Source organism: Pongo pygmaeus, chromosome 18 (assembly GCF_028885625.2).
Source record: "Pongo pygmaeus isolate AG05252 chromosome 18, NHGRI_mPonPyg2-v2.0_pri, whole genome shotgun sequence".
Taxonomy (NCBI): domain Eukaryota; kingdom Metazoa; phylum Chordata; class Mammalia; order Primates; family Hominidae; genus Pongo; species Pongo pygmaeus.
In genome coordinates, this window is record NC_072391.2 from 13507774 (window position 1) to 13523582 (window position 15809).

General features: G+C 49.5%; 1 protein-coding gene across 1 annotated transcript in view; it reads left to right on the forward strand.

Annotated features, from left to right (window-relative positions):
• Positions 1–15809, forward strand: part of LOC129016230 (uncharacterized) — a 151490-nt gene that overhangs the window by 89836 nt on the left and 45845 nt on the right. Inside the window, exons 37-42 of the mRNA XM_054455393.2 lie at positions 1765–1982; positions 6444–6637; positions 12247–12555; positions 13341–13576; positions 13659–13820; positions 14428–14505. Of these exons, the coding sequence (XP_054311368.2) occupies positions 1765–1982; positions 6444–6637; positions 12247–12555; positions 13341–13576; positions 13659–13820; positions 14428–14505 (1197 nt within the window). The remainder of the gene's footprint in view (positions 1–1764; positions 1983–6443; positions 6638–12246; positions 12556–13340; positions 13577–13658; positions 13821–14427; positions 14506–15809) is intronic.

The window sequence follows — 15809 nt, forward strand, 5'->3', positions numbered from 1 at the left end:
CCGGCCTTCCAAAGTGCTCGGATTACTGGTGTGAGCTCCTGTGCCCAGCTCAAACATTAAAGTTAAGTTTAATTTTTAAGACACGGTCTTACTCTGTCACCCAGGCTGGAGAGCAGTGACATGATCATGGCTCACTGCAGCCTTCCCCTCCCAGGCTCCAGCCATCCTTTCACCAGAGCCTTCTGAGTAGCTGGGACTACAGGTGCACGCCACCACGCTCAGCTAATGTTTTAATTTTTTGTGGAGATGCGGGTATTGCTCTGTTGCTCAGGCTGGTCTCAACTCTTGGCCTTCAGCAATCCTCCTGCCTTGGTCTCCAAAGTGCTGGGGTTACAGGTGTGAGTCATCATGCCCTGCCAGTCTATGGATTTTGACAGATTCATATAATGTCATGGATCTGCCGTTACGGCATCATTCAGAACAGTTTCCTTGCCCTAAAAAATCCTCTGGGTTCTACCTTTTCATCCCTCCTCCTACACTCCACCCCCTGGCAACCACTGATCTTCTTAGTGTCTGTGGTTTTGCCTTTTTCCAGAATGTCATAGAGTTGGAATACAGTATGCAGCCTTTTCAGATGGACTTCTTTCACTTAGTAACATACATTTAAGTTTCCTCCATGTCTTTTTCAGCTTAATAGCTCATTTTATATTAGCACTAAATAATATTCCATTGTCTGGGTGTATCGTGTTTTATTCAGCAGTTCATCTATGGAGGCACCAGGCATTCTTTTGAAACCTTTCCAGGCCAGGCATGGTGGCTCACACCTGTAATCCCAGCACTTTGGGAGGTCGAGGCAGACAGATCACCTGAGGTCAGGAGTTCGAGACCAACCTGGGAAACATGGTGAAACACCATCTCTACTAAAAATACAAAAAAAAAAAAAAAATTAGCTGGGCATGGTGGTGGGCGCTTGTAATCCCAGCTACTTGGGAGGCTGAGGCAGGAGAATCGCTTGAACCTGGGAGACAGAGGTTGCAGTGAGCCGAGATCGCGCCACTGCACTCCATCCTGGGTGACACAGCGAGACTCTGTCTCAGAAAAGAAAAGACAAAAAACAAAAACAAAACTTTTCCTGTGATTGTAATGCACAGGCTGGATTGAGAACCATGGGGCTAAAACTGCTTTGCAGATGAGGAAACTGAGGCCCAGATCAGTAAAGGGAGAGGCTCAGGTCCCTTCGAGCTGGTGGAGTCTTGGGCCTCTCTGCTCCCACCCTCCACTGCTCCCCTCCACTGCTCCCTTCAGTACCCTTGTTGGGGCTAGCTGCATGTTCACCCCAGCCTGACCACTTGGGTACCCAGATACCATCCTCTTTGAACCCCAGAAGTTCTGGGTCCTCTGGTTCCCGTGGGGCACTCTATGGGGCCTCCTTTTCTGTGGAGGAGTTGCAAAGATGTCCTCTGCTTCCCCTACCAGCCCTCTTCAGGCACCAGCACGAGTTTTAGAGCTAGGCAGACTCAGGTGGCATATGTGACGCTTTCAGTGCCTCAGTTTCCCCATTTGTACAATAAGAACTCCCGTTTCACATGTGGTGGAAAGAACAAGATGGGACTGTACCCCTGGGCCAGGAGCTGGAGCCAGGGTAGGCTATCTCCTCCATTCCTCCCTCTGTCTCGTTTTGCCTACTAATTGTGTGCTGTCTACCATGATTGGTGAGTGCTCAAAGTTGGAGTGGCTCAGGAGGGCTTCCTGGAGAAGGAGGCAGCCCTCCCCCACACCCAGGATCCCATAGACCCTTCCTGTCCCTCCCCTGCCTCCCTGCAGGTGCAGGCAGTTGCCGGGCGCTACAGAGTGCGCAGCCTCAATGGGTGTCTATCTGTGCATATGTCTGGCCGGGAGCTGGTTCTGCTGGAGGTCAACGCCAGCCAGGACACTCGGAGGAGCAGCCGGGGCTGGGGTGTGAGTGTCCTTCTCCACCAGGCTGTCCTCAGTGCCCCCAGGGCTGTTCGGCTGCAGCTGTATGGAAAGATCACCCCAGCAAGGTAATGGTCCCCAGGTGGCCTGCAAGGAGGCAGGGACACCACAGAGGCCAAAAGGTTGGTGTCCTGGGACATGGGAAATCCTCACTCAGCGGCCCCTCTTCTGTCCCTCTGAGACCACACCCAAGTCAGCCCCATCGGTGCCACTGAGGACATGAAAAGCAGGTGGCATTCAGTTTTTCACTTTTACCCTTTATTTCTTTTTTGAATTGTTATGAGAGTGTTCATTGTAGATGGCTTAAAGGATAATGTATAAAGGGCTGGGCACCTTGAGTCACACCCCAGGGCTTTGGGAGGCCGAGGCAGGAGGATTGCTTGAGTTCAGGAGTTCAAGAGCAGCTTGCACAACATAGCAAGACCCCATCTCTCCAAAAAATAAAAAAAAATTAGCCAGGTGTGGTGGGGGGTGTACCTGTAGTCCTAGCTACTCAGGAGGCTGAGGTGGAAGGATTGCTTGAGCTCAGGAATTCAAGACCAGTCTGGACAACATAGACCCTATCTGTACAAAATTTTTTTAAAAAAATAGCCAGGTGTGGTGGCATGCACCTGTAGTCCCAGCTACTCGGGAAGCTAAGGTGAGAGGATTGCTTGAGCTTGGAAGTTGGAGGCTGCAGCAAGCTATGATTGCAGCATTGCAGCCCAGCCTGGGTGACAGTGAAACGAGCCTGACTCTAAAATAGTAATAATAATAATCACATAAAAAGGAATGAAACAAAAATCACTAGTGATCCCAAGGAACGTGCATCTCCATCTGGTCTCATGTCTGAGTATATATTTACCTACTCATGTGTCCATTATGGTGGGGTGCTCAGGAGCCTAGGGTCCAGGGGTGACCACTTGGGTTTAAGTCCCAACTCGGCCACTGCTGCCTCTGGGACCACTCTCCCTTCTGTGCCTCAGTTTCTCCACCTGCCTCTTAGGGTTGTCCTAAGGATGAACTGAGCCCTGCATGTGAGTTCCTAAAGCCAGGGCCAGTGAGCATGCTCAATAGCTGGCTACCATCTTTGCTGCAGGTGTAATCAGAAAAATCAAACTCTTTTCTGCTCCTATCCTCTTAATGCTCAGTACAGGATAATTCTGTGGCCAGGAGCAAGGGGGTCTTTTTCCCCATCAAGCAATTCTCTGGTGGACACTAACTCGGTGTCCTACAAATTATCTCAGTTCTGACTCTATATACCTGGAGGTAGCATCAGACCCCACAGGTTAAGTGTGCAAGACTGCCCCCAACTTTAGACACCATTCCCCTCAGCCTCTCTAGTAGCTGGAACTACAGGCTTACCACCACACCTGGCTAATTTTTGTACTTTTTTTGTAGGAACAGGGTCTTGCTATGTTGCTCAGGCTGGTCTTGAACTCCTGGCCTGAAGCAATTTTCCAGCCTTAGCGTCCCAACGTGCCAGGACTACAGGCATGAGCCACCCTTTATACATTATTATACATTATTACTTATAGACTATTATAATTCTTTGTGTTATGTACCATGAATGCTCTCATAACAATGGAAGAACCTAGGTTCTGCTGCCCACTGTGCTTGGTGAGCGCTCAAGAGCTGGAGTGGCTCGGGAGGGCTTCCTGGAGGAGGGATCCTCCCCCTCACTGAGGTTCCTATAGACTCTTCCTGTCCTCCCTCTGCTTCTGAGCCTTCCACTGCCTCCTGACCAACTGGCTGTAACTTGGAGTTCCCCATAACCTCCTCCCATCTTGTGTCTGATCATTCGTGAAAATGGCTCACAGAACTCAGGGAAACATTTTACGTATATTTATTCATTGATTATAGAGGATATGATTTGAGAACAGCCAGATGGAAGAGACGCTTAGGGCAAGGTATGGGGCAAGGGGTGCTGGGCTTCCCTGCCCTCTCCGGGCTCACCACCCTCTGTGTGTTCAGCCCAGAAGCTCTCTGTGAACCCCATGGTTCAGGGATTTCTATGGTGGCTTCATCATGCAGGCATGACCGCTTATTAACTCAATCTCCAGCCCCTCTCCCCTTCTCAGAGGATGGGATGTGGGGCTGAAAGTTCCAACCTCTAATCATGGCTTGATCTTTCTGTTGACCAGTTCCTGTCCAGGAACCCACCAAGAGTCACCTCATTAGAACCAAAGATGCTCCTATCAAGAAAAGAGACTCCCTAGTTCCAAGGGATTAGGAGCTCTGTGTCAAGGATTAGGGGCAGAGACCAAATATATATTTCCTATTACATCACAATATTCTGCTATTTTGAGTACTGCACATTCTGGTACAAACTGGGTCTCCACTAAATATTTCCTCTGCAATCCCATGTTTGTTGCAGCCTTGGCATGGATTTAAGGAGACCTGGGCTGTGGGCATGGTCCTAGATAACCTTGTCCTCAGAATTGTCACCACAGCTGTCTGTCCATTCACCTGTCCACCTGCCCATCCTTATCCCCAGTCTGAAAAGGATTTGAGGCAAATTTTTAAAATGTACCTTGTTCTAGGTCAGGAGTTGGCAAACTCTCAGTAAAAGGCCAGATGGTAAATATTTTCAGCTTTGTGGGCCATATGGTCTCTGTTGGAACTACTCAACCCTGCCACTGCGACACAAGAGCGTCATAGACAATTCATAAATAATGGGCATGATTGTGCTCCAATAAAACTTTATTTATAAAAACAAGGGGTGGGCCAGCTTTGGCCCACAAGCTGTAGTTTTCCAACCCTTGTTCTAGATTTTAAAAAGATACACGAGGAAGCTAGGGGGAAGGGAAAAGAAAAATAGGAAAAATGGGAAGCTGCTCAAAGTAGTTTCAGTAAACAAAATTCATGCCATGAGTTCCTCTGTGTTATTTAGAGCTCAGCTGAAGATTTGGCTCTGAGCTTCCTAGCAGCCAATGCAAAGAGAGAAACCAACAAGTAGTAGTATTTGCAGTGGCCCTCAGGAAGTGCACACACACAGTCCACAGCTGTGTACCATGAAATGCATGGCTGATCTTGTTCCTGGTGGTGAAGGTCAAGGGAAATCTCTCCAATGGTGTCATGTAGGAACTCACTGTGTGATGACAGGAACTGTGTCCCCTGCCCCAATTTTCCAGCAAGTTTACCAGCAAGCTTCTTGGGGCTGTTCCTTTTCTCACATTTGTCAATCACTCATTATGACCCTGGAGCAGGAACCTTATTCCAAAGTTCGTTTAATTCTAAACAACCCTATGCTTTAGGTACTGCTAACTGCTTATTTGAGCTTTGGGCATATTACTCTCTCTCTCTACCTGTTTCCTCATCTGTGTATTAGGGATCATAATATTCTCAAAACTCACAGGGCTTTTGTAAGGAGTCAGACAATGTGTCTAAAGTGCACAGTGCATGGCAGAGTGTGTTGGTTAGATGTTGCTGTATAACAAGCTACTCCAAAGCACAGAGATTAAAGAACAGCCATTTTGTTTGCTCATGATTCTGTGAGTCAGGAACTTACACAAGGCTTAGGCAGTTCTGTTCTGTGTGGCTTTGGCAGTGGTCATTCTCTGGGACTCTTGGCTGACATCAGCCTTCAGCTGAGTCAGTTCCCAGCCAGATGTGTGCATGGGCTGAGGACGGGGGTGGACTGGGAAGTCCAGGAAGTCTTCCTTTGCATGTCTGGCACCTCGGTGCTCTTCCATGTGCACCCCCCTCTCTCTTTTCAAGTGGCTGCTTGGGCCTCCTCACATCATGGCGGTCTCAGGCTGGTCAGACTTCTTACCAGGTGGCTGGGTTCCAAGAGGCAGCATTCACGTGAGAAGGTGAAAGTTGCAGATCTTAGGGCCCAATCTTGAAAGTTCTGCAGCGTCATTTCTGCCACATTCTACTGACCAAAACGTAGGTCACAAGGCCAGCCCTGATTCAAAGGGAGAGGACATAGATCTCACATGTTAATGCAGGAGTGGCAAAGTCACCTTGCAGGAGAGTATGGGAAGAGCTGGCCATAGGAGCAAACACACTGTTTCATACCTGGTTGAGTACCTGTCAGTATCAATATCAATATCAGTTCAAGGCCAGGCACAGCAGCTCATGCCTGTAATCTCAGCACTTTGGGAGACCAAGGCGGGCAGATCACCTGAGGTCAGGAGTTCGAGACCAGCCTGGGCAATGTGGTGAAACCCCATCTCTACTAAAAATACAAAAACTAGCCAGCTGTTGTGGCGGGTCCCTGCAATCCCAGCTACTCAGGAGGCTGAGACAGGAGAATCGCTTGAACCCAGGAGGCGGAGGTTGCAGTGAGCTGAGATCGTGCCACTGTATTCCAGCCTGGGTGACAGAGTCACTCTGTCTCCTAGGAAAAAAATAAAAATAGAAAAAAAAGCTCGATATCAGTATGTCCACTTTATTCTCCGCTTTGCAGAAGGAGAAACTGATGCTCAGAGAGGTTATGTCCTTGTCCCAGGTCATCCTGTTAGTGGGCAGCATCATTGAGATTGGAACCCAGGTTTGCCTGACTGCAAAGCCCATGATCTTAACCCCCTTACTTCACTGCCTAGGATTTGGCTGTTTTCCAAGGCACTGCTGGACCAGAACACAGCACAGCTGCTCCTCAGGGCATCAGAGGAATGGAGGGGAGGCCGGATTCTGACCTTCCAGAGCCAAACCCGGCACACGGTGGCTGGCTGGGCAACGATGCCCCGCCTCCTGACACTCACAGGAAGGCTGAAGCAGAAGGAGACGCTTCAAGAGGGTGAGGGCCTGGGGAACGCCATGCGGGCAGCGGCAAGCACTTTCTATGAAACTGCAAGGTAGATTCAGTTCCACCCAAGTCCAGTGATGCTCCAACTCCAGCATCTCACACTGGCATGTCCACAGGTTTAGATAAAGGGATATGGATGATTCCCCTTTGTGTGAAATGAACATGCATTCTGACAAAGAAAATCTGCTCACTAAAAACTGAATAGGGTCCCTTATGCAGGACTTGTCAGAGCCTTTAACACGCTAATGGACATTGTATATCTCCAGGAGGGGGAGTTGGGTGCAGGGTTTCCCAAGCGTATTTTTTTGGAATACCTTTTATTTTGACGTAACACTAGACTTGTAGAAAAGTTGCAAGAATAGTGCAAAGAATCGCACAGGCCCTTTGCCCAGATTAATCAGTTACTAACATTTTACATTTCCTTTATCATTCTCATATTCATATTCTCTCTATGTGTACGTATATTTAACATATTATTTTATTCCTGAATTGTGTTTTCCTAGATTGCAGACATGATAATTCTTTTTTTTCATTTTCTTTTTTGAGACTGAGTTTTGCTCTTGTCCCCCAGGCTGGAGTGCAATGGAGCAATCTCAGCTCACTGCAACCTCCGCCTCCCAGGTTCAAGCGATTCTGCTGCCTCAGCCTCCGGAGTAGCTGGGATTGCAGGAACACAGCATCACACCTGGCTAATTTTTTTTGTATTTTTAATAGAGACGGGGTTTCACCATGTTGACCAGGCTGGTCTCAAACTCCTGGCCTCAAGTGATCGATCTGCCTCCGCTCCCAAAGTGCTGGGATTACAGGTGTGAGCCACCGCGCCTGACAGTTATTTACATTTTGAAGGGTACAGGGCAGTCATGTTGTGAAACAGCCCTCTGTCTGTTGGTAGAAAGCCTGTTGGTAGGACACCACAGAAATGAGGCAGCCTCCTGTCAGGTGGCACCTTCTGTCTGTTTGTCCAACGTTGGTGACATTAGCTTTGATCTCTTGATTAAGCTGGGGTTGCCAGGTTCCTTGCCTGTAAAGCTTTTAGTTATTTCCTTTGTAATTAATAAGTAATTGGGGGAAGATACTTAGAAGTCATGTAAGTATTCTATGTTCTCATCGAATTGTGACCCTCGTAGTTTTAGCATCCACTGATGATGCTTGTCTGAGTCTGTTACTGTTATGGTTGCCAAATGGGGATTTTTCTAATTTTTTTTTTAATTTATTGCTTACAGGCCAGGCATGGTGGCTCACGCCTATAATCCCAGCACTTTGGGAGGCTGAGGCAGGCAGATCACTTGAGGCCAGGAGTTCAAGACCAGCCTGGCCAACATGGTGAAACCCCGTCGCTACTGAAAATACAAAAATTAGCCAGGGTGGCGGTGCACGCCTTTAGTCCCAGCTCCTCAGGAGGCTGAGGCATGAGAATCACTCGAACACAGGAGGCAGAGGTTGCAGTGAGCCAAGATCACACCACTGCACTCCATCCTGGGTGATAGAGTGAGACTCTGTCTCAAAAAATAATAATAATTCATTGCTTAGGGAGAATGCTCTCCCTGCTTACTCCCTTTGCCCTTCCCTTCCCTTCTGTATTAGTCTGTCCTTGCAATGCTATCACATCCTGAGAGTAGGTAATTTATAAAGACGTTGGCTCGTAGTTCTGCAGGCTGTACTGGAAGCATGGTACATCTTCTTCTCTGCCAGCACCTCACAGGGCCAGAGCAGGATTAAGAGAAAGAGGGGGGAGCTGCTACACAAGTTTAAACAACCAGATCTCACTATCGAAAGGACAGTACAAGGGGATGCTGCTAAATTGTTTATGAGAAATCCGCTCCCAGGTCACCCAGTCACCTCCCACCAGGCCCCACCCCTGACGTTGGGGATTACAATTCAACATGAGAGTTGCTGGGGACACAGGTGCAAACCATATCACCCTCCTTCTTCCTTTCTTAACCTCAGTAGGGACTCATGGATTCTTATTTTATTCAGTAATCTGTCATAATCATTATTATTTCAGTGCCCGATTTTTCTTGGTTTCCCCCCCGGGAGTCCCTACAAGACAGCTCCTCCCCCTCCCCTCCCCTCCCCATTTCCCAAACAAGGTTTCACGAATATAGAAAAGTTGAATTGCACGTGAATTATAACCTAAATGTTATAATTGTTTGCATTTTGTGTTATTTTCTTTATCCCCTATCCACTGTCCATCTGTCAGAGGTGTGTAAACCACAGCAACCCCATCTTGAATAGGAGCTGGGTAAAATGAGGCTGAGACCTACTGGGCTGCATTCCCAGGAGGTTAAGGCACTCAGTCACAGGGTGAGACAGGAGGTCGGCACAAGAAGCGGGTCATAAAGACCTTGCTGATAAAACAGGTTTCCGTAAAGAAGCTGGCTGAATCCCACCAAAACCAAGATGGTGACATCCCACCAGAACCAAGATGGCGACGAGAGCGTCCTCTGTTCGTTCTCATTACTACATTCCCACCAGCGCCATGATCGTTCACAAATGCCATGGCAACATCAGGAAGTTACCCCATATGGTCTAAAAAGGGGAGGGTTGTGCCGGCCGCGGTGGCTTACGCCTGTAATCTCAGCACTTTGGGAGGTTGAGGCAGGTGGATCACCTGAGATCAGGAATTCGAGACTAGCCTGGCCAACATGGTGCAACCCCATCTCTACTAAAAATACAAAAAAAAAATTAGCCAGGTGTGGTGGCACATGCCTGTAATCACAGCTACTCAGGAAGCTGAAGCAGGTGAATCACTTGAACCTGGAAGGTGGAGGTTGCAGTGAGAGATGACGCCCCTGCACTCCAGCCTGGGCAACAAGAGCGAAACTCAGTCTCAAAATAAACACAAAGGGGAGGCATGAATAATCCACCCCTAGTTTAGCATATAATCAAGAAATAACCATAGTAATGGGCAACCAGTAGCCCTTAGGGCTGCTCTGTCTGGAGTAGCCATTCTTTATTCCTTTCCTTTCTTAATAAACTTGCTTTTGCTTTGCACCATGGACTTGCCCTGAATTCTTTCTTGTGGGAGATCCAAGAAGCCTCTCTTGGGGTCTGGATCCAGACCGCTTTCCTGTAACACATCCATCTATGTTATTTTTGATGCTTTTCAGAGTGAGTTGTAGACATCAGAATGCCTTACACCCAAATGGATTATCACACACGTCATGAACTAAAGCTCAAAATTTGCTTACAATTCTCCCTGCTCTTAGTCTCCTTCCCTTTCTTCCTTCCTCTGATGTAAAATTTACATAAAAAGAAATGTGTACATCTCAGCTGGGAGCAGTGGCTCACACCTATAATCCCAGCATTTTGGGAGTCTGAGGAGGGCAGGTTACTTGAGGCTGGGAGTTTCAGACTAGCCTAGGCAACATAGGGAGACTCTGTCACTACAAAAATTTTTTAAAAATTAGCTGGGCATGGTGATGCATGCCTATAGTCCCAGCTACATGGAGGCTGGGGTGGGAGGATCGCTTGAGCCTGGGAGGTTGACATTACAGTGAGCCATGGTTATGCCACTGCATTCCAGCCTGGGCAACAGAATGAGACCCTGTCTCAAAAAAATAATCAAATTAGTGTCTAGTGGTCTCTCCTTGTGGCTTTAATTTGCATTTCCCTGTTGATGAATGATGTTGAGCACTTTTTTTTTTTTTTTTTTTTTTTTTTTTTGAGATGGAGTTTTGCTTTTGTTGCCCAGGCTGGAGTGCAATGGTGCCATCTCAGCTCACTGCAACCTCTGCAATTCTCGTGCCTCAGCCTCCTGAGTAGCTGGGATTACAGGCCTGCATCACCATGTCCGGCTAATTTTTTTTTTTATTATTAGTAGAGATAGGGTTTCTCCATGTTGGTCAGGCTGGTCTTGAACTCCTGACCTCAGGTGACCTGCCCACCTAGGCCTCTGAAAGTGCTGGGATTATAGGTGTGAGCCACCGTGCCTGGCCAAGCACTTCTTCATGTGTGTTATTTGTTCATGTAGCTTCCTTTGAGACAGGTCACATCAATTTTTTTTTTTACCCATTTATTAAATTGTCTTTTATTGAGTTGTAGACACTCTTTATATATTCTGGAATAGAATATTTTCTTCCATTTTGATTTTTATACCTTTTTTTTTTTTTGAGTTGAAGTCTTGTTCTGTCGCTCAAACTGAAGTGCAGTGGGATGATCGTGGCTCACTGCAGCCTCAAACTCCTGGGCTCAAGCAATCCTCCTGCCTTAGCCTCCCAAGTAGCTGGGACTCCAGGTACATGCCACCATGCCCAGATAATTTTTTTTTTTAGAGGCAGGGTCTCCCGTTGTTGCCCAGGCTGGTCTGGAATGCCTGAGCTTAAACAATCCTCCTACCTCAACTTCCCAAAGTACTGGGATTACAGGTATGAGCCACTGCACCCAGCCTGGCCTGATATTTTTATGCCATTTAGGTTTTTTTTTTCTTATTGCAGTGGCTAAGAAATAACAGTATATGATGTTGAATAAATATGCTAAGAGCAAAAACTCTTACCTTGTTCTCAATCTTACAAAGAAAATGTTCAAAATTTCCACGAATAATTTTAATGTTTGCTATTGGTTTTGCAGAGTTTTTTTTTGTTTTTTAGAGACAGAGTCTTGCCCTGTCTCCCAGACTGGAGTACAGTGGTACAATCTCTGCTCACTGCAACCTGCAACCTCCGCCTCTCAGTTTCAAGCGATTCTCCTGCTTTAGCCTCCCAAGTAGCTGGGATTACAGGCATGCGCCATCACACCTGGCTAATTTTTATATTCTTAGTAGACACAGGGTTTCACCATGTTGGCCAGGCTGGTCTCAAACTCCTGACCTCAAGTGATCTGCCTGCCTCAGCTTCCCAAAGTGCTGGGATTACAGGCATGAGCCACCGCGCCTGGCCAGTTTTTATTCTTAAGAATGGGTGTTGAATGTAGTCAAATGCCTTTTCTGAATCTAGTACATATTCATAGGGGTTTTCACTTTAATTTTGTTAATAGAGTGAATTAAATTGGTCTTCAGTGTGAAACCAACGTTGCTTTAGTGGGATTCCCTGCATTTTTTCATGTATTTTTCTTTCCTTCTATATGTAATTGAATTTGGTTTTCTAATACTTTGTTAAGAAAGTTGGTGTCTGTTCATAGCACTATTGGGTTGTAATTTTCCTTTTTTGCAAAGCTCTTGTCAGGTTTGGTATGAGGTTTATGCCAATTTCATAAACCAAGTCGAGTATTCTCTTTTCTTTTCTGAACGACTTTGTATGAGATTGGTGGTGATGTTCCCTAAACGTCTGATCGACTTTACCAGCGAAGACGTCTGGAGCGTTCTTTGTGGGAGTTTTTTGGAAAATGTATAGAGGTATATAAATATATAGCTCTATATTTATATAGAGCTATTCAAATTTTCTGAATTATTTTGTGAATTAGCTCCCTTGATTTTCAGAGTATCCTGGGAGGGAGCTGGTGTACTTTGATGGATTTCACAAATGTGCCATTTCTGACATGAGTTACAAGTGCGACATCATGAATCTAGCAACTTCCTACCCCCAAATTCTTTTCCCTCCTCTCCAAAGCAGCTCATTTCCCTGAGCCGCCCCTGCTCTGTTCTTCTCTACCATCCTCTGCAGGCACCCTCAGGGTCACTGCTGACTCAGCTGAGCTGGGCTTCCTCCTGCGGGACAAGCATGAGAAGGCAGGGAGCGACACCAGCGTGCGCAGTGTGACCTGTGTCCTCGTCCAGAACAGCAGCCAGGCCTTGCCTGGAGAGCTCCATCTGAAGGGCCGGCTGCAGGTCCAGACGAGGAACCTGAGGGCCCAGGCCAGCATCCAGGCCCACGCGGCCAGCCTGGCTCTGGGTGGCGCCTGCTCCTGGGGCCCCGGGCACAGCCAGCTTGCGGGTGGCCTGACACACAATAACAGCACGCTGAGTGATGCAGGTAGTATGAGTGGTCCAGGCAGAACAGCTTCTTCCTCCAAGACTTTTAAGTCCTGGAGCCAAGGCAGGGGGGATAAATGAGCCTCCAACCCCCAGATTCACATTCCAGCTTCATTTCTTTCCCCTGCTGGCTTCCCTGGCACACCTGCGTCTCCTTCCCGGGGCCGTGATTCAGCCAGAACATGCAGGTTCGGGACACCAGTTGTTACCGTATTGACGTGCTTCAAATCAGATGGTGACAGCCCCTGCCACCAGCCCCTTCCAGGCCTCCCACCCCCCATTCCCTGGGACAGCTCGTGCAGCGTGGACACCTGGCCTAGCCAGGACCCCAAGGATGCCCTCTGGGACCAGAGCTATGAAATAATCCCAACAGCCCCTGCTCAAGCTTCTCAGATGTTCCCTCCAGGCCTGGAGGGGCCCCCAGGTGCAGCAGCAAGGGAGGACACATGATCAGATCCCTGTTTCCCTCTGAGATTTGGGTCCTTTCCTCGGGGAGCTGGAAATCCTAAGGGGACATGGGTCTTAACACCGACTGCGTGTGGCAATTGTGCTGTGAGGTTGGGTCACGTGAAATCACCATTTCTGTGAAATGTTGACAGTTTCAGATAGTTTAACCTGGTATATTGGGGGCAGTAGGACCTGGAGCTGTGGGGCTTAGGGGATTCTCTAGAGAGCAGGTGTGCTGGCCAGGCTCCTGTCATGTTCCCATCCTGACTAAATGCAGTGGACTGGGCTGAGTGGTCTCTGGGGCTCTGCCCACTCCTGCCCACTGGCCTCTTCCCCCAGGACTCTCCTCCAATGCAGGGATGCTCCTGTTTCTCACCCACGTGGCTTCCAGCTGCTCAGCACGCCTGGCACTGCGGAATGCGGGGGGTCAGCTAGACGCTGCCCTTGGCCTGGAGGACCTGACCCTCAAGTCCCCGGGCCTCCAGCTCCATGCCAGCCTCCGTCACACCCACACCATGCCCAGCCTCAAGCACTGGGGCCTCCCCTTCTCCTTAGACAGCCATGGGCACTTCCAGGTGAGTGAAGAGGGGGCTGCACCTGGGCCCTCTCGGGGGACAGTGGGTCCCAGGGACACCCAACAGCTTTGCTTCTGCCCAGAGTGTGGGACGCAGTCTGGCGGCCGGGCTGTCTGTGAACATGGATGGCGAGCAGCTCCGCGCAGCCTTGGAGAGGAAGGCAGAGGGTGGCCGCCAGGGGCTGGTGCTGGGGCTGCACCACGGCATCTCAGGGCTGCAGGGCACCCTGCCCTCCCAGCTGGAGGTGAGTGGGTTGGGTGCCCACGTGGGCCAGGTGCAGCCTGCACAAGGCCCTGCCTGGTAGAATGAAGATGGTGGAGGGCCTGGTCCCTCAGTTCCTCCCTGGGGCCCCTACCCTGGAGAAGCCCCACACCCGCAGCCGTCTTCTTCATTGTTCTCAGAAATGAAAAGCAGGAAACCACCTCGGTGCCTGTCCCTGAGGGTGGCTAAACCGTCCATGGTGGGAGAGGGAATGTGAGTGAGCAGCGCTCCTGGCCTGAAGCCAGGCTGCACCATCGCTGACTGTGTGACCACACGCAAGGTGCTTCCTCTTTCCCTGACTTGCGTGACTCAGTTTCCTCATCTGCCACCTCCCCCCATGGTTACTCTGTGGTTCAGTTAGCACCGTGCCTGGCGTGGAGGCCCCGCATGCTGGGAGCTCCGTTTACCTTCATTTGATGATGATGATGTGGCTTCGCCCTCAAGTCTCTGTGCAAACCTCTCTTTGGGGTTATTTGCCCACGGTGGCTTCTCCAAAGGGCGGCGGGGTCAAGTGGGATCTTGGCACCCATGACAGTTCACTCTGGGGTCAGGGAAGAAGCCAGCCCCTTCCCACCCACTGGTCTCTGTAGGTCAACTGCAGTGGAGACGCCTCGCCCACCCAGCTGTTCGGACGGTGCCGAGGGGACATCGCTGGGCAGCCTCTTGAGGTATGGGGTCTCTGTCCTGGGCTGGATGGTTGTGGGGGGCTGGCACAGCCTGTTCACAGGGGCTGCCTGTGGTGTGGCCCGGGGCTGAGGTCGCTGCCAGGAGATACTCACATGGTCCCACTCCTTCAAGACCCCCCACATCCCTGGTGACATGCACCTGGACTCCCAGTTCCCAGGGGCATCAGCTCAACCTGACGGTCATCGAGTGGTCCCATCTGCAAACACAGGTAGACATCAACCGGGACCCAAGGGTTGCAAGCCCACCTCTGTCATGGGCAGCTGGGTCAGTGGGCAGCTGGACTGGTGGTCGGCATGTCCTGGCATCGTGAGACAAGTGGACCGTGGAACTCAGGGCTGGGGTGCAGTTCAGCTCAGGTGGCTTCAAGCTCTCTCTGCCGAGGGTGCAGGCAGGAAGCACAGTGCCTTTCTCCTTGTCCTGTCTGCCGCCCACCACTGCCACCTAAGTGTCACGGGCTCAGGCATTTCTGTTTTGTGCAGGGTAGTATCCCCAGGTTTAAGACGGGGCCTGGCATGTAGCAGGTGCTCAGTCAACTTTGTTGACCCATGAGTAGCCGTTTCTGCCTCATAAAACAGGTGACATAAAACAGTGAGGGGCCTCACCACCTGCTGCGTGCTCAGGCAATGATCGCAGCTGCTGCCGCTGTTGCTGCTGTTTCTTTTCCTTTCCTTTCCTTTTTTCCTTTCCTTTCCTTTCCTTCCCTTTCCTTTCCGTTCTGTTCCGTTCCATTCCATCCTTTTCTGAGACGGAGTCTTGCTCAGTTGCCCAGGCTTGAGTGTAGCGGCATGACCTCAGCTCACTGCAACCTCTGCCTACCAGGTTCAATTGTCTCCTGCCTCAGCCTGCCAGGTAGGTGGGATTACAGGTGCCCGCCACCACGCCCAGCTAAATTTTTGTATTTTTAGTATAGACAGCGTTTCACCATGTTGGCCAGGCTTGTCTTGAACTCCTGACCTCAAGTGATCGGGCTGTTTCGGCCTCCCAAAGTGCTGGGATTACAGGCGTCGGCCATGTACCCAGCCTGTTCCTGCTGTTTCAATGATAAACCTGCATGCGTTGGGTACAGGGGTTGCAAACTCGAAGACTTTGGGGGCAGGTGGAGAACTGAAATGTGTCACTGGGCTGTGTGGGGGACTACAGAGTGTGTGCCACGTCTCAAATCCTCCACATCATATGCATCTTTTCACATTTCTTGTTGAAAAATATGTGTAATAATGTAAAACCATTTTAAAGTGTACAACTCGGGGATGCTACGTTCGTTCACACTATTCTACAATCATCGGTG